At 37.0% G+C, this 22,166-nt stretch overlaps 1 protein-coding gene across 1 annotated transcript; it reads right to left on the bottom strand.

Moving 5' to 3' along the window:
• Positions 1-8,246: 8,246 nt before the first annotated feature.
• Positions 8,247-20,925, bottom strand: EEF2KMT (eukaryotic elongation factor 2 lysine methyltransferase). The gene is made up of 8 exons (XM_012542980.3): positions 20,796-20,925; positions 18,899-18,961; positions 14,446-14,526; positions 13,942-14,043; positions 12,865-12,998; positions 12,480-12,772; positions 10,834-10,983; positions 8,247-9,681 (listed from the first exon to the last, which is right to left on the bottom strand). Exons 1-8 carry the CDS (start codon positions 20,871-20,873, stop codon positions 9,581-9,583), a joined length of 1,002 nt encoding a protein of 333 aa, XP_012398434.1. The 5' UTR covers positions 20,874-20,925; the 3' UTR covers positions 8,247-9,580.
• Between the last annotated feature and the right edge of the window lie 1,241 nt (positions 20,926-22,166).

Raw genomic sequence — 22,166 nt, 5'->3', positions numbered from 1 at the left:
CTTGATAATCCCAGTTCTGGGCAAATAGTAAGCCCTAGATAATTGCTTGTTATTTGGTTGACTGGACATTTTCCATGACAGTAACAAACGTCTTTATTGAATACATATAGTTCTAGATTGGGCTTTTCAAAATTTAAACAGAGGGTCACATTTTATTGTGACATCTTTCAAGGAATCCTTCATGATTTTAACTTGTACATGAACTACCCTTGTTGGAGGCGAGCCTTTTGATACTTTTAGCCAAATGGAGCAAATCCAATAAATATATTTTGTCCTTGTAATTTCTTTACTTTTTGGACTATTTTGTATATATATAGATATATGTGGGAAAGAATTCATAAGGCCCTGGACTGAATTGACAGCAGTAAGAATGGGAAGGAAGGACATTTACAGGAGATAGTTTAGAGAAAGAATTGAAAGAATTTGGCAGTTATAGACAGATAAGGAAATCTGAAGAGTAAAAAAGAGACTAATTTTCAAGCTTGAGTAACTAAAAGTATGGTCATGTTATCAACTGAATTGGGAATTGGATGGAAGGATTGGTTTTGGAGGCAAAATGATGAATTTGGATTTGTATATGTTGAATTGGAGGTGTTTGTATACATACAGGTCAGGCAGTTAGAAATTCTGGCCTAAAATTTAGGAGAGTGTTAGATTTAGGTTGAGGGTAGAGAATATGGGTTTGGGAGTCATGTGCATGCTTTTCTCATTGAACTTGATCATGATCACTTTCAGATTCCAAACCTCATAATATCTTAAGCAACAATAATTCATATCTAGCATATAACTGACATTAAACAAATTCTGCTCGAGATTTGTTCTTTTTTTTTTTTTTTAAAGTTTTTCTTTTTGCTACAGGTGGTAGGGTAAAGATGCAGGGAGAAACAAATTACCAATTTGATTTTTACAACTCTTCCTTGACTTTCACTTTCAGCTCCAGATGTTTTAGTGTAGTATAAAAGTTTTCATCCAGGCAGTACACCTTGAATTTAAAGACTTCTCCACTGATTGACATTTTATTCCAAGTGGATGCTAGTTCCTCATAGGAAATGTTATTTTACAGTTTATTCTTTTCCTACCCACAATGATTTGGGTTTCAAGGGATTATAGTTTTGTGGCAATCCTTCCCCCCTCCCCCCCTATTTTGTTCTCTTTAGTTCTTTGGTGTAACAATATTATCTGTGGGACTTCTTAATGATTAAGGGGTGTGTTCTTTCATGGGAGATCTATATATGCATGCATGTATTTTATATACACACATGTATACATGCACACACATATACATACATGTATATACATGTATACTCCCCTAGAGACACATCAGCTTTCCATGAAACTGGGCCACACCTATTTCCCAAACTAACATTTGTATGTTAGTTTGTTCTCTCACTTGAGTCTGTAATCTTCACCACAACTTAAAAGAATTCAGATAGACTAAGAGGAGTATTGGCATCCCCCCCTCCCTCGCCTTATCACTTGATAATGTTTATATTTCTGTCTCTGTTTAGCACAAAACTCTCGGACCCAGCCTTTCAGAAATCTGTATGCACTGAGTTCAATCCTAGGAGCAGAAAGGTGATACAACTTGGATGGGGACCAGCTTTGCTTGTTAGCAGCATGAGTTGGACAGGTCTTAAGACCTCTTTGAACTACATGCTTTGGGCATCATATGATTATCTCTAAGGGCCCTTTGTACCAAGGGCTTTTTTTTTTTTTTTTTTTTTTTTTTTTTTTTTTTTTTTTTTTTTTTTTTTTTTTTTTTTTTTTTTTACTATTTTACTTTTTATTATTTTTAATTTATTTTACTATTCTTTATTACTATTTTAGTATTAAAAATTTAGTATGAAATTTTACTATTTCATGTTTCAGCATAAATAATATTGTAATTACTGGGATCACCAGGTTGGGAATGGGGAAGAACATTGTACCCTATTCAGGAGTACAAGAGCAGTATCTTTCCAGGGTTCCAGTCTGTACTGCTGCCTATGATGCCTAAAGCACAAGTGAAGGAAGTAACATTAAGAAATAGACCTGACTGGTTATATACTGTTTTTGGTTCTATTTCAGAAGATAAGGATTTCTCCATTTTGCTGAAAGCTTTAGAAAATAGATGTGTTTCTGTGATCAAGGGTTTTATGTTTGTCTGGGATTTTAGAATGAAGCTATTTTTGGTTCACTTTACATCACATTACTTTTGGATCGTGGTTGTTAAAAACTGGTTGGGTGACAAGAGTTGCCTGTCTTTTTGTCTTATTGAGCTGCTTAGTTCTGGATCTATGATATCACCTCAAGGATTAGAATCCCAGAAGCTTGAGCTATGGTTCAAAATCAAATAAATACTGTGTTTCTGTCTTTCAGTGTATCTGATCTAATGCATGTAATTCAATCAGTCCTGGTCAGGAGATCTGGTGACCAGGATTGGTATTTTGGCTTCATGTTTTTGGAACCTGACTCTTCTCTTTTCCTACTGATATATTCTTTTTGTTTTTGTGTCCATAGAGGGGTCCTATTTCTCTCTGTTGGGAAGTTTTCCTCAAAACCCAGTTTGTATCTCCTTGCTAATAGCTTGCTCCTTCTCAGGAAAGAGCAGACCAAGGAGGGAAGAAACAGGGCTGCTTATTGGGATTTAGGTTTCCTCTGGTTTGTGATTTCCTGTTGTTGGTTGAGAGGATTAATGTTTCATTCATCTCTTTTAACTTCAAATATCTGGTTATCTTTCTTGGTTATGTTTTTTATTTTTTCCACTTCATAGTAGTTTTCAATATTCATTTTTATAAGATATTGAGTTCTAAATTCTTCTTTTTCCCTTCCCTCCCTTTTCCCAAGCCAGCAAGCAATTCTGATATAGGTTATACATTTACAATTATGTTAAACATATTTCTACATTAGTCATGTTATGAAAGAAGAATCAGAACAAGAGGGAAAAAGAAACAAGAGGGAGAAAAAAATGAAAAAAACAACTAAAAAAGCGAAAATAGTATGCTTTGATCTAGATTCAGAGCCTTTCTTTCTCTGAATATGAACAGTTGATCATCACACAATGTTATTGTTACTGTGTATAATGTTCTTTTGGTTCTTCTCACTTTATTCAGGATCAGTTCACGTCAGTCTTTCCAGGTTTTTTGACATCTACCTGCTCATCATTTCTTATAACACAATAGTATTCCATTCCATTCACATACAACTTGTTCAGCTATTTCCTAACTGACGGGCAGCCCCTCAATTTTCCAATTCTTCGTCACCACAAATAAAGCCACTATAGTTTTGTACATAGAAGTCTTTCTTCCTTTTTTCATGATTTCTTTGGGATATGGACCTATTAGTGGTATTGCTGAATCAAAGGACATATAATTTTATAGCCTGTGGGGAATAGTTCCAAATTGTTTTCCAGAATGGATCAATTCACAACTCCACCAACAATGCATTAGTATTCCATTTCCCCCAAATCGCAATATATATATATATACTTTCTTTTTGTCACATTAGCCAATCTACTTGATTATTTTCAATCAGAGTTGTTTTAATTTGTATTTCTTTAATCAGTAATGTTTCAGAACATTTTTTCTCAAAGAATTTTCATCTGAAAACTGCCTGCTCATATTTGACCATTTATCAATTGAGAATGACTTGTATTCTCATAAATTTGATTCCGTTCTCCATATATTTGAGAAATAAGGCCTTTATAAGACACTAGTTGTAAAAATTGTTTCCTAGTTTTCTGTTTTCCTTCTAATGTTGCTTGCATTGGTTTTGTTTGTGTAAACTTTTTAATTTAATGTAATCTTGAATCCATATCTCTTTTTGGTACCCTTGTTGATTTTTTAGGGTTTGAACAGTGGATCATTGATAGAGCACACCTCTCTTCTCTAGTGTATGATTTAACAGATTCCTTGTGGTTCCTTGTGTCCTCATCTTTAGGCATAGTGAAAGTCAGTCAGGTAGTATTTGAAATTGCATGAGATTGATGGGAAGCAATTTTGGATGTTATTTCAAAAAAAGTTCATTTTGGGGGTATTTAAAAGGGATTAGTTGTTTTCTTGGTTAGATGCCTGATAGTAGTGAGATGAGAGGGAGGGGAAGAGAGAGTTGGTTTGACCAGTGAGTCAGTCCCTTGAATTCCTTGAGGATCATTGTTTTTTCTTTATGAATGGGATCAAGAAAGGATTCTGACTTGGGATGCCAATCTGAGGCCTATAAAGAAATATGTTTCCATGAGAGGGGCTACTTATTTCCAATGTAGGACTGCTAATTAAGGGTAAAAAGTTGCTCAGGTTTTGCAAGGATTTGTTGATTGCAAGGAACAGGGAGAGAATGAAGAGTAATGACTTTGTTTTTTTCCTGTTCACCAAGTTAAAGGACCTCTTAAAGAGTATTATGGTCAAGTAATTGGCCAGATGTGCCTCAAAAATGTTCAGATCTGCACACCAAGGTTGGAAGCTGAAGATTATCCTTTGCTTCTGGGTAAGAGCAGCCTATGAAAAATAGGCTTATCCTATAAATGGAATGACACTTAAATGGAATGATTTTGGACTAGTAAGTCAATAAGGAAGAGACTAACAGATATACCAAGATTCTGTAAAGTAAGAATAGACAATTTTAAAAAGTTTTACTTGTTTTGAGAAATTTTGGAAAGTTCCTAAGGAATAGGTATAAATGGCCGAGATGTCCTGGTCTCCTCTTTCCCCCATTCCAGAAATCCCTGTGCAGTCTGCCAATGAAGAATGTGTTCTCTCTTCTCCCAGAATCTTCCACTCCCTTATTCTTTGTCTGAAGGGCTGAGTCTGGCATAGTAAGATTCTACTCTTCTCTTGATTTCTTAGTACTGGGTTCTCTATGACCTAATTTGGTAGAAAATTTCAGTGTTCTGTGTTTAGAACACAAATTTCTCAGGGACTAATTTATCAATTAAATAATCATTAGCAAGAACTACAAATAGATTAAAAGAAATCTATCCTGCCTTTGGAAAAAAATCCTTCTCTTTAGTAGAAAACCTTAGAATTATTTTATCCTTTTTATCCCATAGCAAGATGGTTGGAGACTTTGCTCTTTAACCTACATCCCATCTGTTGCCCACAGAACCAGTTGTTCAGGTCTATAGACCCTCTTTAGGATTGCTTTATCTTTCTTAAATTGTTTCCTTTTTCCTACTTTGGTAGGATCAGCAGATCTTGGTCTGCTTCCACAGATTTCCAGTGGGCTTGGATCTTCCCATGAAGATGGTGGATATATTTGAGTGGCGCTCACTAATTTGTGCAGTACATTTACAATGGTGGAGATTTTAGAATTTTATGTTATAAAATGAGGGGAGAAGGCTTGGTGAAAGTTACCTGAATCATTTCCATAAACTTAGAGCTTCTGTAGATGAACTGAACTCCAGATAGAGTCTGAGGTTGTCACTGTTTTACAGTTAATGTACCTTATATGGAGTGTAATCACCAGTGTGGCTGAGCTTGTCTTTGAGGGTTGACGCTTACCTTTATTTATCAGGTGCATATTTTTTTCCTCCTTTTTAAAAATTAAAGCTTTTTATTTACAAAACATATGCATGGGTAATTTTTCAACACTGACACTTGCAAAACCTGTTGCAAATTTTCTCTCCTTCCCTCCATCCCCTCCCCTAGATGTCAAGTAGTCCAATACATGTTAAATATGTTGAAATATATGTTAAATCCAATATATGTATACATAGTTATACAGTTATCTTGCTGCACAAGAGAAATCGGATTAAGAAAAAGAAACTGAGAAAGAAAACAAAATTCAAGCAAATAACAACAGAAAGAGTGACAATGCTATGTTGTAGTCCACACTCAGGTCCCACAGTCCTCTCTCTGGGTGTAGATGGCTCTCTTCATATTCAATTGGAACTGGTTTGAATCATCTCATTGTTGAAGAGAGCCACATCCATCAGAATTGATCATTGTATAGTCTTCTTGTTGCCATGAATAATGATCTCCTGTTTCTGCTTATTTTACTTAGCATCAGTGCATGTATGTCTCTCCAGGTCTCTCTGAAATTATCCTGCTGGTTGTTTCTTACAAAACAGTAATATTCCATAACATTCATATACTATAATTTAGGCCATTCTCCAACTGATGGGCATCCACTCAGTTTCCAGTTTCTAGCCACTACAAAAAGGGCTGCCGCAAACATTTTTGCACACGTGGATCCCTTTCCCTCCTTTAAGACTTCTTTGGGATATAGGTCTAGTAGAAACATTGCTTGATCAAAGGGTATGCACAATTTGGTAACTTTTTGAGAATAGTTCCAAACTGCTCTCCAGAATGGTTGGATCCGTTCAGTTCCACCAGCAATGTATCAGTGTCCCAGTTTTCCCTCATCCCCTCCAACATTCATCATTATCTTTTCCTGTCATATTAGCCAATTTGACAGGTTGTGTAGTGATATCTCAGAGTTTCTTAATTTGCATTTCTCTGATCAATAGTGATTTGGAGCACCTTTTCATATGACTACAAATAGTTTCAATTTCTTCATCTGAAAATATCAATTGGAGAATAGCTTGAATTCTTATAAATTTAGTCAATTCTCTCTATATTTTTAGAAATGAGGTCTTTATCAGAACCTTTATTGGATACATATTACAATGAACAAATTAAAAACATTTTTCTCATTCCCTTTGAACTTAGAAGTAGGAGATTATAACAGGAAGAGGATGCAATGAGCATTTGTTTCTTCCTCCAAGGGTGGTTTTAATCCTTTTTTTTTTTTTTTTTTTAACACGAACTTGTGAAACATGGAAGAAAATGCCATGGTTTTTATGGACTCTAAGGACCTTGCAGCTCAGTTAAAAGTAGAGACAGATGTTGGGCTTAAGATTCTTGAGCTCCATGGCATTCTATCCTCATCCTTGTCTTGTCTCTCATTTTCTAATGGCATCCTTGATGGGAATGGTAAAAGAAAGCTAGATTTCTAGGGTCCCACTGCCTGATGAGGGGAGGGAGAAGAGGGTAATGAATAAGCCCAATGTGGTGGGACCTTCATCTTTTGTTTCTCTTTTATAACTGTTCTTGTCAGAATTTTACAGTCCTGATAAAATATTGAACCAGTTCAGAAAAAATCTTAAGGAATCAAAGCAGCTTTGCTGGGATGAAAGCTGGGAACGGACTGTGTTCCCTTTGTTTACTGACACTTGAGTACTTTGGCTAAAGTGTTTAGTAAACACACCTTTTAAATAAAACTTGCTGTGTAAAAGGCAACATGCTAAAGTGCTATAGATAAAAAGTTGAAAAAATTACATTCTTGTCCTTAAGTAATACATAGTTTTACAGAGGGAAGAAACATGTATAACATATTAGACAATGATTAAATATATAGGAGAGGGAAAAGAATGTCTTAAGATTCAGAGAGAATTATAAAAAGCTTCATGGAAGAAATATTATCTGAATAAAGCTATGAAAAATAACGATCTTACATTCATACAACACTTGAAGATTTCCAAAGGCAAAGCAACAAAAAGCAGGATAAGAGGTCAACAGGGCCTGAACTAGAGTTGTAGGTAAGGAGGGGAATTGAAATTTTGGGAAGAGAGAGGATTATTTCAGCCACACCTGATTGTTTAAGCTAGAGAAGATAGTAAAACTGATCATATACAGGGAAAAAAAAACACAGGAAAAGGAATAAGTTTTTGGGGAAAGCAAGGATTTTTCTCTTTTCATCTTTCTCCCACCCTCAAGCAAAAACAATAAAAAAAAAAAAACCTTCTTAACAAAAATACATAACAGATAAAATTCTTGCATTGGCCATGTCCAAAAGAATTCTGCCTTATTCTGTATCTCTAGTCTATCACCCTGTTAGAGGTGGGTAGCGTGCTTCATTATATTATGTCCTCTAGAATTGTAGTTTGTCATTGAATTGATGGGATTTCTCAAGTCTTTTAAGGTTGTTTTTATAATGCTATCATACATTTCCTAGTTTTGCTCATTTTAAGCTATAGTAAGTTGATACTGGTTTTCCCAGTTTTCTCTGAAATCTCAATTTTATTACTTTAACTGTGCAATAATATTCCAATCCATTCACATATCACAATTTGTTTAGCTGTTCCCAGTAGATGGGTAGCCCCTTAATTTCTAGGTTTTTGCTAATATGGAAAAGTTACCATAAATATTTTTGTAGCTAAATGCTATACCTTAAGTCACAAAGACCTGAGTTCAAATCTAGCCTCAAACACTTACTAGCTGTTACCCTGAACTTAACTACCATCTCAGTTTCCTTATTTATAAAATAGGAATAATAACAGCACCTATCTTCCAAAGTTGTTGTGAGGATCAAATGATATATTTACAAAGTGCTTTGCAATCTTTATGGTAGCTAAATATGGGTGTAGCACAGTGCTGGAGTTGGAGACGCAAAGACCTGAGTTCAAATTCTGCCTCAAACACTCCTTACCTAGGTGACTTTTGGTTAATCATTTAATTTTTCTGTGATTCTATTTCCTTATGTATAAAAACAGTGATAAAAATATCACCTACCACACAGAGTTGTAATGAAGTTCAGACAATTTAATAAATGAAAGACTTACAAACTTTAAAGCAGCATATAAATGCTACTTATTATTAGCTATTATTTCTTTCATGTCTTTGGGCAGTTCTAGACTTGTTTCCTTGAAGTGCTTTCCAGGAAGTAGTTGGAAGTTTGGTTCTGGAAAGCTTGGGGTCATGGAGATCTAGACTTGGTCATCTTCTCCATGGAGCTGTTAGCTGAAGATGTGAGTGTGTGATGCTGGTGCAAGTATAGAAGCAAAAGCTGAGGAGAGAACCTTAGGGGAATGTGCATACTTAGGAGGAAGATTTCTAAAAAGAAATGAGGGAGTAGTCTTTATCTTTAAGGTCCCTTGCAACTCTAAAATCCTGTAATTCTTCTTTTGAGGAGTCGGAGAAGAAAGAATGGGAAGACAGAAATTCTGTCTCGCAGAAATGCCATCAGGGATGAGATTAGGTGCTTGGGGACATTAGAAAAGTTTGAAATTTCCAGAATAGAATGAACACAGGAAATACCGAGGGCCCAGCTGAAGCCAGAAAATACAAATACAGCCCATTAGCAGAGAGTTAAGATTTTCCCTTGTAACACCTGACAGCTGAGAAGCTCAGATAATATAATGACACTTACCTAGGCTAGGCAATGGTGAATGGAGGAGAGTGAAAGGTCAAAAGGTGCTAAAGTGCTAGTAAGAACAAGTTTAAAATGATTGCCAAAGGTGCCTGAGGTGTAAGAAGAGCTAGTGAGGGATCAGGAGTTACATTCAGAATGAAGTGAGGAGGCTGCAGTAGAGAATGAAGTTCAGAAGTCAAAATCTTGGAAGTTGAAATGATTCACGTGTGCTAATATTAACATGGGAGGAAAAAGGAGTCTGACTTTTATCTACAGGTCAAATGCTTGTATTTTCACTCATTTTTAGTGATTTATAGGGAGTTGTTCATAGAGCAACAACTACATGTCACATTTCCTTTTTCTTTATAAGGAAATAATTGTTCCAATAATTCAAGTTTTATGCAGGAGCTACAACATAAATTGTTTCCTAATAATCATCTCATCTTTTATAGTAGTCTTGAAATATTTACACAATCTACACCAATAATCTTAGAATTACCATCTCTGAATGTTTTTCATATGGAAACATTTTCTGGTTGTGACTAGGAAGCTTCTGCCATCCAATCCCAACTTTACCTAGAAACAAATAGAAAATATCTTAATACAGTGGTGCTTTAGAGTTATAGATTTATACGGAAGCATTTGTGAAAGGATGTCAGTAAAGAGTACTGTACTTAGGCAGTACAGAGCTTTGTGCTTTGTACTTATATAAACTGTTAGAACATCATATTCTGACCAATGCAGAGAGATTTTTGCGATTGTTTTTTGCTTCTAATGAATAAAATGATATAAAATTGTATGACTGATATAATCCTACATATGAGAATTTTTTAAAAATTAGAAGAAATCTCACTTTAGAGATTATCTACAAATTTCTTGATGCAACTGGATTTTAGCTAAAATCTGCAGGACAAGAGAGTCATTACCAAATTCATTAATTATGCTTCTCCTGTCAAGGTTCACTCTTTCAGTGAACTCTTTTTCCTTCATAAAGGCCTTAGTGCTAGCTTAACTAGAAGTGTTTGTTAAACTTGATTCTTAGTAAGATACTTGTGAAATGCAACATATAATTATTGCAATGACAGAAACATTCAATTACTTGTAATATTAAGAGTTAAAAAACAACAACAGCAAAACAACTCACAAAGAGTGTTAATTGTTTCCTGCTGTTGGCTGTAGGATAGAAACTGAAGCATTTGTAAAAGCTATATTCCTTAAGAGAAAATCTTTTTTGGCTATTGTACTATCAGATAACTAGAAGGGTGGAGAGAGGTCTGGGGTATATTCTGTTGAGTACTAAATTTATATTTAGCTTTAAGGCTAAAGGGAAAGAAGAAATTAAGGGAAAGAGTTAAAGGGATTTAAAAAAAAAAGTAACAAGTTTGACTCAATATTGGAGAATAGAAGCAATTTTAGTTGTGTAAGTAATAAAAAAAAGTTCTAATATAGAACTCAAATTTATCTACAAGATTTCTATTCTTGATTCCTGGCAGCAGACCTTAAGTTATTTCTTCCTTTAGCACTAGCAGTCTGGAAGTTAAGTCTTGTGAAAAACATTGCCATCAATAGTAATTTTTCCGGAGCCATACCATTCTTTTTCTCTCCACTCCTCTGACCTCCTTGCTTTTTACTGTCTCTAAAGTCCAGTTTGTACATATTTAATTCAGTCCTAGGTCTGGTCTTGCAACCAGATTAAAGGTATTCTCATTTCCATATTAATATACTTACTAAGCTCCATTTTGAACATCTGGTAAGTGTCTGGGTTCCTTACAGTGAAGGCAATGTATATCTCTGGAGGCTTCTGATCTGCCTGGCAAGCAGAGAGCTTTTGCAGCACTCCAATGAGGGAGAGGATGATCTCTGGATCATATAGCACATCTACAATGAGAAATTCAGATTATTCACTTCCCTTTTGTTTATTATTTAAAAACAAAACTGTTATATACATTTTTGTCTTAGGAAACAGTTATTTTCTAGGACTGGGATATTAAAAAGACCACTAGGTTGGAATAATAGAATCTGGCTTTGAATTCCTTTCTGCTGCTTACCACTCTATACTTTTGGGATGATTCATTAATTGCTGTGACATACATAAAATAAAGGGACTATAGAAAGTCTTTTTTAGCTTTTATTTATGATTCTATGTTCTGATGATTTTTTTTTTAGTTCCAGTTTATTAGAATGGCTGCAGCCCATGACTGGGAGGGAAGAAGAATTTTTTAAAAATCATTAGGATGAAATACTTATTCCTGTAGTAGACTTTGCCATTCTAACACCTTGGGATAGCTGAAAGTCTCACAATGAAATGGAGAATCAATATCAACCTTTACAATATCAACCTCTGATTATTTCTAGAAATAATCAGAGAATTTTAAGGTTGGCAGATAGACCCTCAAGAGACTTCAGTCAGTGATGCTAAGCAGGTTCTGTGCGAACAAAAGACAATAACAGTGTACTGTGATCTCATAATATGATCAGGGAAGAACTTCTTTTTCTACATGAGTAATTCTTAAAATGATGCTTGTCTCTGAAGCTATCTTCAAGTAGGAAAGTCAGTAAAGTGTTTTAAAAATAGAAGATGCAACATGAATTAAAAGTGTTTAGGAAGCAGGATGTTAAATCAAAAAGAGCATTGAGTGTGTGACAATGAACAAATCAAACCATCATTTGACCCATAACTCAGAGGTTATCACATATACTATTCACTCCAATGGGATTGGTGTGAGGAAAGCACTTTCTTAATGGAAATACTTGCTTCTCTTTAGGCATGATAAGAAATCTAAGAAGTGAAGATGGGAAGGCAAGAAAACAAGTTTCTCATATTCTCTGGCAAAGACAGGCTGTAGAGGTATAGTAGTCAGAAATCTCAGCAGAGATTTTTTTCAGTAGAGTCTTCTAAGAGTACTAAGTTGTGTACTACTTGTACTCCCAAAGTAAAGTGCAAAGGAAAAAACAATCCTGCTGAAATGATGAAAAAAAAAAAAATCCCTCCAAGAGACTGTGACTTCATTAGAGTCAGACTTTCTGCTAGAAACCCTGGGGCATTTCATCTCAAAACTGAGGTCTGGGACATAACTGTTCATTCTCTTACTGGTCATAACTAGAGATCATTCATCTAATTAATACATACACACAGGAAATGAATCTGTATAGTTGTAACTTGAAATGAGCATTTTTGTATTTAGTTACTCAAGATTACCAATGATAACAGTCCATTGTATATATTTTACTCTGGGGAATGAAAAATTTCTAAACATTCACAATTATGCTTTCTTGTACTTAACAGTTTCTACCACTGTAACCTTTCTCTCTTAGTCTGGGAAGTAGTTCAAGGTGTATTCCTCATCTCCAACTTAATGTGTCTTGGTCAATACCTGCTGCAATGATGACATCTGGTTGGAAGACAGAGAGTTGTTTCGTAGTAACTTGTTCCCAGTCCAACTGAACAGCCATCACAATGGGTTTTGGTGAGACCAATGCACTGACTGAAGGTTGCAAGGGTGCAGTAGAATCTGGGTTTAGCAAGAATCCATTTAGGAGGATATTTCCTTTGAGTTGCTGAAGAACCTGACTGTGACAGTCACTGAAAATATATGCTGTGGGAGAGCACATCTTGCAAATAGCCAGGCCTGTAAAACCAGCTCCACTTCCAAGTTCCAAGACTCTTCTTGGTGGGGGAAGTAAAGAAAAACAGGAAATTAATATTTCTTCAAGTATCAACACACTTTCCCCCGGTTTGCTTCAGCTTTCATCTGTTACCTATTAGTGAAGGCTTCTGGGTTTTCTATGGCCCATTCTGCAAGGTAGAGAGCGGCATCCCATGTGACCAGGCCTGTGGTTCCCTGAGAAATGATTGCTGTACTTTCACAGAGTGAGATTGAATTTCCTGAGGGCTGGTGGAGGGAGGGAGACAAAATTTTTTTTCTTTTAAACAAAGTAAACCACCTGCTTCTTTAAATATTAAATGAATAGCAAATCAATTATAAATCTCACTTACGAGTCTTCTTAGACTGTTAGTTACCTATGACATGTTCCTCTGGCCATTAAGGCTTTTACAAACTCAACAACATAGAGAATAATACTCAAATTCTCTTATCTTTGTGGTTCTCTATATAACACCAAGAACTCTAGTTGGATTGTCAGCTAAGTCTACATATATCATTTTGCCATAAAACTTTTATATTACTTCAGGAAAATGAACTGAACAACCTGAATTGTTTCTGCTTGTTCTTGAAGTGTGTTGTGTGTGTGAGATATAAACATATATATCATGTGGACTAATGACATCTTCTGGAACTAGCATTCTGTTGAGATAACATTTGTACTATTAGAGACAAAGCATTTTTGCCTATCAAGTAAAAAGTATTGCTACTTTGTGGCAGGAACTGTTCCTGGTGATATGGAGAAAAAGTGAAAGGGTTCCTGCCCTTAACAATTTACAGTCTAGCCAGAGACAATGTGTATTTTGTGTGTTTTTGAATATATGGATAGATAAATAGATATCATGTGTATTTATGTAAACAATAACTTGCACAAGGTAATTTGGAGGAGGGAATTCATTAGCAACTGAGAAGATCCAAACTGTTTCATTTACAAACGTCATTTAAGTTATACTTTGAAGGAAAAGAGGAAAATTTCAGATTTGGAAGTGAGGAGGGAGTGTCTTCCAAACAGGAGGGACAAGCAATGCAGGGGCATGGAGTTGGGACATGGAGTATCATATATAGGGAACTATTAGCCCAACTTGGACAAGGTGTACATGAGGAGGAATGATGCAGGGAAGACAGAGCTCATTTCTAGGTCAAAGTGTGGGCAAAATAGGTGAAACTGTCCTACCAGCAAATAACTCCGGTGGCCCTGGGTGGATTCCTCAGCAGACAAAATTTCAGCTAATGCTTCATAGAGCTCATCCAAAGGCTCTGTGTGAGTAGCCTCGTGCTGTGGATATACAAGAGTGAGCAGGAATTCAAGGATTCAGCCAAGAGGATTAAATGACAATTATTAATCATTTCTTGGTTAGGTAGTAAAGAATGGTGTAACTGACAGACTCTCCTCTCCAGCTAGCTGTGGTGGATCTATTGTCTCTGAGTCCTCATTCTGGAAGCAGACAATTGGCAGATAAAGCTATATTTGTGAGCTTAGATTTGGACATCAGCCAACACATAATTATCATCTTGGAAACCTCTTTGCCAGTAGGGAACAAGGATGTTTAGCTTCACCCTCAAAATGCAATTCATTTTCAGGGAAGATCAGGAAAATTTCTAGAAACTATTCACCTTCAGAGCATACACTGCTATGGTACAGGGTATTATTTGTGAAAGAAAACTGTTAGTTCTTTACCTTCTTAATTAGCTCAGAGAGGAAGCACCGAGTGTATTTCACTGATGGTGGATGTTTCACACACAGTGGATGCAGGACTGTCTGTAAGAAATAATAGGAAGTTTTTTAAATAGAGCTAGTTTTAAATTTTATTTTATTATTCCTTAATTTTGCAAGCTTTTATTTATAGGAACAGTCCAAAATTGGTATGATGACTTTAAAGTAAGCAGATTCTGAGAACAGGGCCTGTCTTACCTTTGTAATAATATTTTCATTATTTACCAAAGTTCCAGATAATACAGTCTTATTGATTATTGATTTGGAGAATGGAGAATAGACACATATAGTTATAACTATAACCATACCTGATACACTCAAAAGGTTGATTCAGAATTCAAAAGCAATATTCCAAGAAATATCTGTTCACCAGAGAAAGGAACACTGAGAAAAATAGTTCTCAACCTAAAGAAAGATCCTGTCCTCTGGCAGGCACTCAAAGCATATTGGCTCTGCTCAGATTTCCTCTTGGCTTCCAATGAGTGAAAAAACCGACAAAATTACATGAAAGAAACCTGCAATTTAGCCAATCTACATGTATATGCAATTAAGAGATTATAATTCTAACAAACTCTTGTTTGGCAGAGAATGTAATGCAATATAAGTGTAGTTAGGATGTATCCTATCTAGGCTGCTTGCCTGCTCCCCTCACGTGGATGAAATGAAGTCACTATCTCTATTTTTTCTGGTTAAATATCTATCTCTATAAATTCTGATCTATCTCTGATATCTATCTCTGAAATTCTGTCTGCTGAGGAATCCACCCAGGGCCACCGGAGTTATTTGCTGGTAGGACAGTTTCACCTATTTTCCTCATACTTTGACCTAGAAATGAGCTCTGTCTTCCCTGCATCATTCCTCCTCATGTACACTGTGTCCAAGTTGGGCTAATGGTTCCCTGTATATGATACTCCATGTCCCAATTCCATGCCTCTGCATTGCTTGTCCCTCCTGTTTGGAAGACACTCCCTCCTCATCTCCAAACCTGTATATGAGATATACAGATAGTATCTGTACTATCTCTATCTTTTCTGGTTAGATGGAAAACCATCAGGCCTTATCATGTCCCCCTACTGCATTTAATATTTTGATTAAATCTAAGCATGCCTGAATCTTGCTACCTGACCCTGTTAGATTTTTAGGCCTTTCTATCTGCCTCACAGTTGAACTTGCTTTTATGTGTTGTTTCTCCCTAATTAGAATGTGAGTTCCTTAAGAACAGAGGACATTTCCATTTTCCCTTTTATATCTCTAGTGCTTTGCTCATAATAAGCTTTTTACCATTTTTCATTTGTCTCTTCTGTGAGTGAGAATTCCAGGCGAAAATCAAAAGTGTAGTTCTGCTCTATTTTTCTTTTTAGGCTGACCCCAATTTCTCTTCTTCCCTATTTTTTTTTTTTTTTTTTACATTTTCCTCTCTTCCCATCTAAATTGTCTTTCATAATGTTAACTTCATTTTTGTTTCACACATAAGACAAAGACTTGTTGATAAAATAAAAAGCAAAATCTGTACAGTATGTGTGATTTATACTTTTATTATATAATCAAGGATAAGTTGTTAAGTACAGGTGAAGCAAAGGCACAGTGACTGCTTTATAGCTGGCACTTCATATTTACAAATATTAGTGAGAACATAGCCTAATGGATAGTGGGCAGGTCTCAGTCAAGAAGACCTGGGTACTAGTGTCCTTACACCAACCCACACCATCACTAAGAATGTAGGCAAGTCACAATCTCAGTGATCCAGGCAATTTTTTGTTTTCCAATTAACAGGCTGTTTTCATCTCTTAACTTTCTTATCACTTCTCTCCCCTCCACTCAAAATATTCCCCTCCAAATCCTAACAAATATACATACTCAAACAAAACAAACTATTCCACTGGTCATATGCAAAAATGTATCTTTTTCTGTCAGGAAATGAGAACATTCTCTCTTATTTGTCCTCTAGAAAGAATCATGGTGGATCTCTGCATTTGCCAAAGTTGTCTTTTCACATTGTTCATTTTTAAAATGTTGTTAAGAGTATAAATTGTTCTCTTCTTTTTACTCAGTTTGCTCTTCATTAGTTCATACAAGCACTTCCAATTTTTTTCTAAAACCATCATTTTAATCAACTTTTTAGTTCAGGCAAATTTTTTTCCCTGGCTCTCCACAAATTCTATTTATTTATATATTAGTGTATTTACTATTTTTTTAAGGTTTCCTAGGTAGATCTGAAAAAATGGATGCTCCCTAATATAATTTACTTTTAAAAATAATTATTTTTAAAAAATTTTATTGAATTAATTACAAAATAAGAAAAAAGAATAGAAAAAGAAAGATCTAAAAGGAAAATAAAATGAAACAAAACATTGTCATGTGCCTAGCAGAGGATTCAAAATATATAACAATAAATTTCCATTTCAAGAAAGCATATAAAATAATAAAAGAAAGTATAAATATATAAATGCCCATCTTTTCCTTGCATCCTTGTAGGTTATTCTTTTGTTCTCTGCTGTGCACTTTTTACCTTATTCTTTTTTCTCCCTTTCATTTCCCTAACTTCCCCCAAGCAGGCAGTGAAGCAAAGATAAATTTATAATCTATACACCCACCCAAACATGTACACACATATCCACATATACTTAAGACACACAAATACATATGCCCATTTACCTATATATAAACAAGCATCTAAACAAAAATGTGGCTGACATATAGGTTTCTGTTTTGACTAAATCTTTAAGTTTGACTTTTCTCAGATCAATGATTACTAGTCCTACTTTTTTTTCCTAATAAATTTTACTCCTGACCCTGTAGTATCTGGGTATTTCCTATTTCTGCTACCTCTTCTTTAATTCTGCTCCTTAATTTGCCTTGCTATTATTTAACCTCTACCCCCTCAGGCAATTTTTTTTCTTTTTTCTTTTTTTCTCTTTGGCAAAAGGTAGCTTTATTTAGGGAAAGAGGTTACAGACAAAATAAGAGGTACAATAGATATCAGGAATGGCAAATATGAAATAGAATGGGAGAACATATGAAAGACAAGTTCCTCAGGGGGATTCACAATTACTCAATAGAAAGGGAGCACCCCATGACGTTGGGGCATGCCCTTAGCTGGCAGGCTAAATCCTGAAAGGGACTTAACATCCCAAAAGAGTTAGTTATCTGTAAGGAAGAGAAGTGGGGTAAGGAGAGGAGAGATACTACATAGCATGGGGGAAGAGTAAGGGGAAAGAAGATATCATGAAGCATTGTGTCAGGGTGGACTGACTCAAAGGAGGGCAGTTTCAGAAGTCCTGGACCATAAACTATTTTATAGGGAAAATTTAGCCTCAAGACTTGACATAGCTTGGATTTCTGACTGGATTCTCTCCAGAGGGTGGGAATAGGAACTAAACTAATTAGAGCTTCTTCCTGCCTGCCCTGGAGATAATTGTTATCAATGTTTCCAGTTTCTCTCTGCCCACCCAGTCCACCATTCAGGAAGTCACTGTTTCCCCACTCTTAATTTGTTAAAGAAATCTTGTAAACTAGGTTGGGGTCTCTAAGCAGAAGCTTAGAGGTTAGGGTCCAGCAGCAGCAATGCTGAAATGTTAGAAGTCAAATCCCAGGATAATTGTTAAGTAGCGTCAAGTAACAGGGAGTGAAATACAGTAGTCTATGGGGTTAAAGTGTTACATAGATGAACTGAAGTCAAAGTTTGGTGACATCATGGGTACAAAGCTAGTTACTAGGGTCCAAAAGTATAGATTAGCACAGGGTCAGTTTGTTCTTTACTGAGGACCCACTCAGGCACTGGGAAGTATTTTGCTGAAGTTCATTCCCCCCCCCCCTTTCCCTCCAAATAAATGGGGCCCAATGCCCTTTGGGGCATGGGGTGACTGAAACTACTTCCTGCTGGGAATGGACATTGAGTTGTGAGTCATCCTACAATCCCAATTTGGACATCAATTTTCTAAGACTACAAATTCTAGATGGCTTGCCATGAGGTGAAAAGAGTTTTCATTACAGAGTATTCTACACAAATGCTATTACAGATCTGGAGCAAGATTAGAGTTTACAGGCCTAAGGTTTATCTCCTTATGTTTCAATAAAGCACTGTATTTTTACATTCATGTGTGTCCACTGTCTCCTAAGTTTTTGGGTAAATTTTAAAAATCTATTAAGCAGCTACTTTAAAAGCTGGAAGAATATGTAGCACCTGTCATCCTTTTTTCTGTTGTAGATAGTTTAAAAAAATGCATTAAATTCCTCCTCCTCTAGTATATTTTTATCTATTTTGATAGTTTTATCCATGGAAACAAAACATCCCAACCTATCTGTTGTGCTGACAACCCAATGCAGGTGGAGGCACATCCTTGCAGAGATTTAGTCTGCCTGAATGTCTCAAACTGAGAAGGCATTAAAATCTATGTTTTTTTTTATTTTATTTTACCTTCTGCAAAATATTCAGCAGCAGCTCAGAATCCAATGAATTCTTTAATTTCTCTTCAAGGCTCTATTCATAGGAGAGTAAAAAACATGAAGAAAAATGTCAAGGACATTTTCAGAGGAACATTAAACTTGTAAATGGTACATTTTGCTAAAGAATGTTATGATTCACTGGAGACCCTGGGCCAAGAACAAGTGGAAATCTTAGTCAGAAAACATAACCTTAATATGTTAGACAATACCTCTGAAGACAAGGAGAGGAAACAAACAAACCAAAAACTACTGCAAATTACTGGTTTTCATACAGCCCGTTCAGAATCAGAATTCAGAGCTGGAAGAAGAGATGTTAGTGATCATGGAGTTCAATTCCCTTGTTTTACAGATGAAGAAGATGGGATTCTCATAGCAATAAATATGGACATATCTTTCCTTATTAATAAATTTTTAACTTGGGCATAACCAAAGAAAGTTATTTTCAATATGCCTGTATAAACACAAAAATATCAAGTGTTTCTACATTTATCTGATTTTTGACTTCTCTCCTAGGTCACTCCAGTACAGGGAGGATGCACTCTGACAATGTTTTCACATCTGAATCAGGGTAGTAACAAAAAATATTCAGAATGTATAGCTACAGTTAGTTCATGCCATGTCAAGGGAATTATAAAAACATTTAAAATCATAAATTGTAATTATAATACTGGCAGAATGAAAATTTGCTGCCAAAGCAGTGTTAAAGGTGCTAAGTCCTTAAGGTCAGAGTTCCTTATCCTTAATTTCTACCTCCCACCTTGTATCATTTAGCTATATGTTAGAGGACTGTTTTATGCCTTTTCTACTCCTTGACACCTCCCAGTAATTTTGAAAAACTTCTCAGGATGGAAAAAGTAGTAAAATGTTCATTTTGCAATGAGGGATCTTATTTTGTTAATTCAAAAAACAGAACCAAACCTATCCCAAACTGTTCATGACCTCTGAAAATTGGATAATTATAATAATAGTTAGTTAGCTAGTATTTATATAATGCTTTCAGGTTTGTGAAGTGCTTTATAATTTTTCACATTTTACCTTCTGCATTTATCTAAAATTACAAAATTTACATTTTAAACAGAGGTCAATGCTGGGAGGCATTATTATTACCTCCATTTAAAGTTGAGGAGACCAAATCAGAGAGAGGTTAAATATCACGCCTAGAATCAGGTAGTATTGTCCAAGAAAGAATTTGAATTTAGGTCTTGAGATTCCAAGTCAAGTAGGGGATCCTTGGGAGGTCTATGTGAATGGTTTCTTTTCCCATCAATGTGCTAAATGATTCGTTCATTCATCTGAATAAGGACCTATTTAGTGGCTTCTGAGGTAGCTAGGTGACTCAGTAGGGTTGGGCCTGGAGTCTGGAAAACCTGAGTTCAAGTGTAGCTTCAGACACTTATTAGCTATGTGACCCTGAGCATATCATTTAACCTGTTTATATCCATCAATGAAGTTGCCAATGTCAGTACGGTTTCTTTTTTACACCGTCTTGTCTCGTCTGCACACAGGCGTTTGTAAGGACTGATGCTCCTGGAGGCGGAGGAGGAGCTTGTCTCTTTTTGCGTTGCCAGCACTGGTCAGCGGGCGCCTGGCCCAAAGGAAGCGCTATATAGATGCCAGTTGGCTGACCGGCAGTATCCATGCAAGCTCCGGATGGAAGGCCGCGGCGGCTCCTAGCCACGTGCCGGCGGCCGCAGCAGATCGCTTCCCTCCGACGCCCCGCAGCGCCGGTCCCGGTCCTCCCCGACCACCTCCTCCATCCCACCCGGGTGCTGGCCCTCTACCTCCGCCCGGCCAGGGTCTCTGGGAAGGGAGACTGCTGGGCATCCCAGGGCCCCGCGGGCCTCCCCTTACTCCCCGCGTTCCCTCACCCGCCACGGGAAGGACGGCAGAGGCCGCGCCGCCAGGAAGCGGCGCTCGAAAGCCTCTATCAAACCCGAGGAGCCCATGCTTTCTTCCGTCGCCGCCTCCGAGTTTGAGGCAGCTGCGCACTGCGGCGCTCCGGAGACCAGGGCGGGATTAGGGAGGGTCTAAACAATCTCGGGAACCAGTGTTTATTTTTGGAGGCAGGGCCTGTGGTGCCGACATTTGCCTAATAGGGGAAGGAGGTATGGGAGAGGCTCCTTTGTCTTCGAGGCGGGCATTTGCTGTAGAGTCGGGACCTTTAATAGGATAATTGGTTTGAAGGCGGGGCTTGTAGGGAGGATAGGGGTAGTATTTGTTTTGGAGGTGGGGTCCGTGATTATTTAGTTTGGAGGAGGAGCCTATGGGAAGTACTTCCTTAGGGGCGGGGCTTGTGGGCTTACGTATTTTTTGAAGAGGCTGGGGGAAGGCTCTGAGAAATGGGCATGCGAGGAGCAGGAGCAAGGGCTGTGATAGTTTTGTCTTGAAGGAGGAACTTGGGGGCGGATCTTTGTCTTTGGAGGAGGGGCTTGTGATCGGTTCTTGCTTGGGAGGTTTTTTTGGAGGTAGATATTTTTCTTTAAGTAGGGGCCTATGGGTTGGGTTAATAAATCGGGGCAGAATATTTGCTAGGAGGAGGGCGGTCTCTCTCACTAGAGGCGGGGCTGAGATCGAATATTTTCTTTAAAGGCGGAGCTTGTGGGCGGACTTTTGTTCCATGGGCGTGGCCTGTGATGAGACGTTTGACTTGGAGGCGGGGCCTAGGATAAGGACTCGTGTTTGCTTTGGAGGAGGGACCTATGATAGGCAATTCGACTTGGAGGCGGGGCCTAGGGGTCATATTTTTATCGCTAGAGGCGCAATTCGCTTGTTGGGAAGTCGATGCAAAGCTCTGGGGCAATAGGGAGACCTAAAGACTAACGGGAAGCTAATGCTCCAGGAACAGGTCCTGCAAGAAGGTCCTAAAGTCTGGAGGATATCTGTTGCAAGATGTGAAACTGTAGAGGAGGGTCCTGGGCAAAGTGGGGATGGGGGAAAGGCTAGACAAAGCAATAACACAATTATTGGCTGGAATAAAAGGTCAGGAATCTCAAGGGATGCGATGTGAAAAGTAAGGATAAATTATTATAATTGGGACAGCTAGGTGGTGAATAGAGCATTGGGCATGGAGTCAGAAAGACTTATCTGAGTTCAAACCTTACTTCAGACACCGTGTGATTCTGGGCATGTCATTTAACCCCTATTTGCCTCAGTTTCCTTATTTATAAAATGAGCTGGAAAAGAAAATGGGCAAACCATTCCAGTATTTTTCTCAAAAAAATAAAAAACAAAACAACACC

This window comes from Sarcophilus harrisii, chromosome 1, assembly GCF_902635505.1.
Source record: "Sarcophilus harrisii chromosome 1, mSarHar1.11, whole genome shotgun sequence".
Taxonomy (NCBI): Eukaryota; Metazoa; Chordata; class Mammalia; order Dasyuromorphia; family Dasyuridae; genus Sarcophilus; species Sarcophilus harrisii.
The sequence above is the reverse complement of the archived record's forward strand: the minus strand, read 5'-3'. Positions and strand labels throughout refer to the sequence as shown.

Bases quoted from the DNA above. Each gene is read 5' to 3' on its own strand.
- EEF2KMT (XM_012542980.3), bottom strand. From the start codon at position 20,873: ATGGGCTCCTCGGGTTTGATAGAGGCTTTCGAGCGCCGCTTCCTGGCG. The intron at 18,962-20,795 runs GTGAGGGAACGC...TCCTATGAATAG, and splicing joins TGCCGTCCTTCCCGTGGCGG to AGCCTTGAAGAGAAATTAAA. The intron at 10,984-12,479 runs GTATTGACCAAG...TTCTCATTGTAG, and splicing joins AGATGTCATCATTGCAGCAG to ATGTGCTATATGATCCAGAG.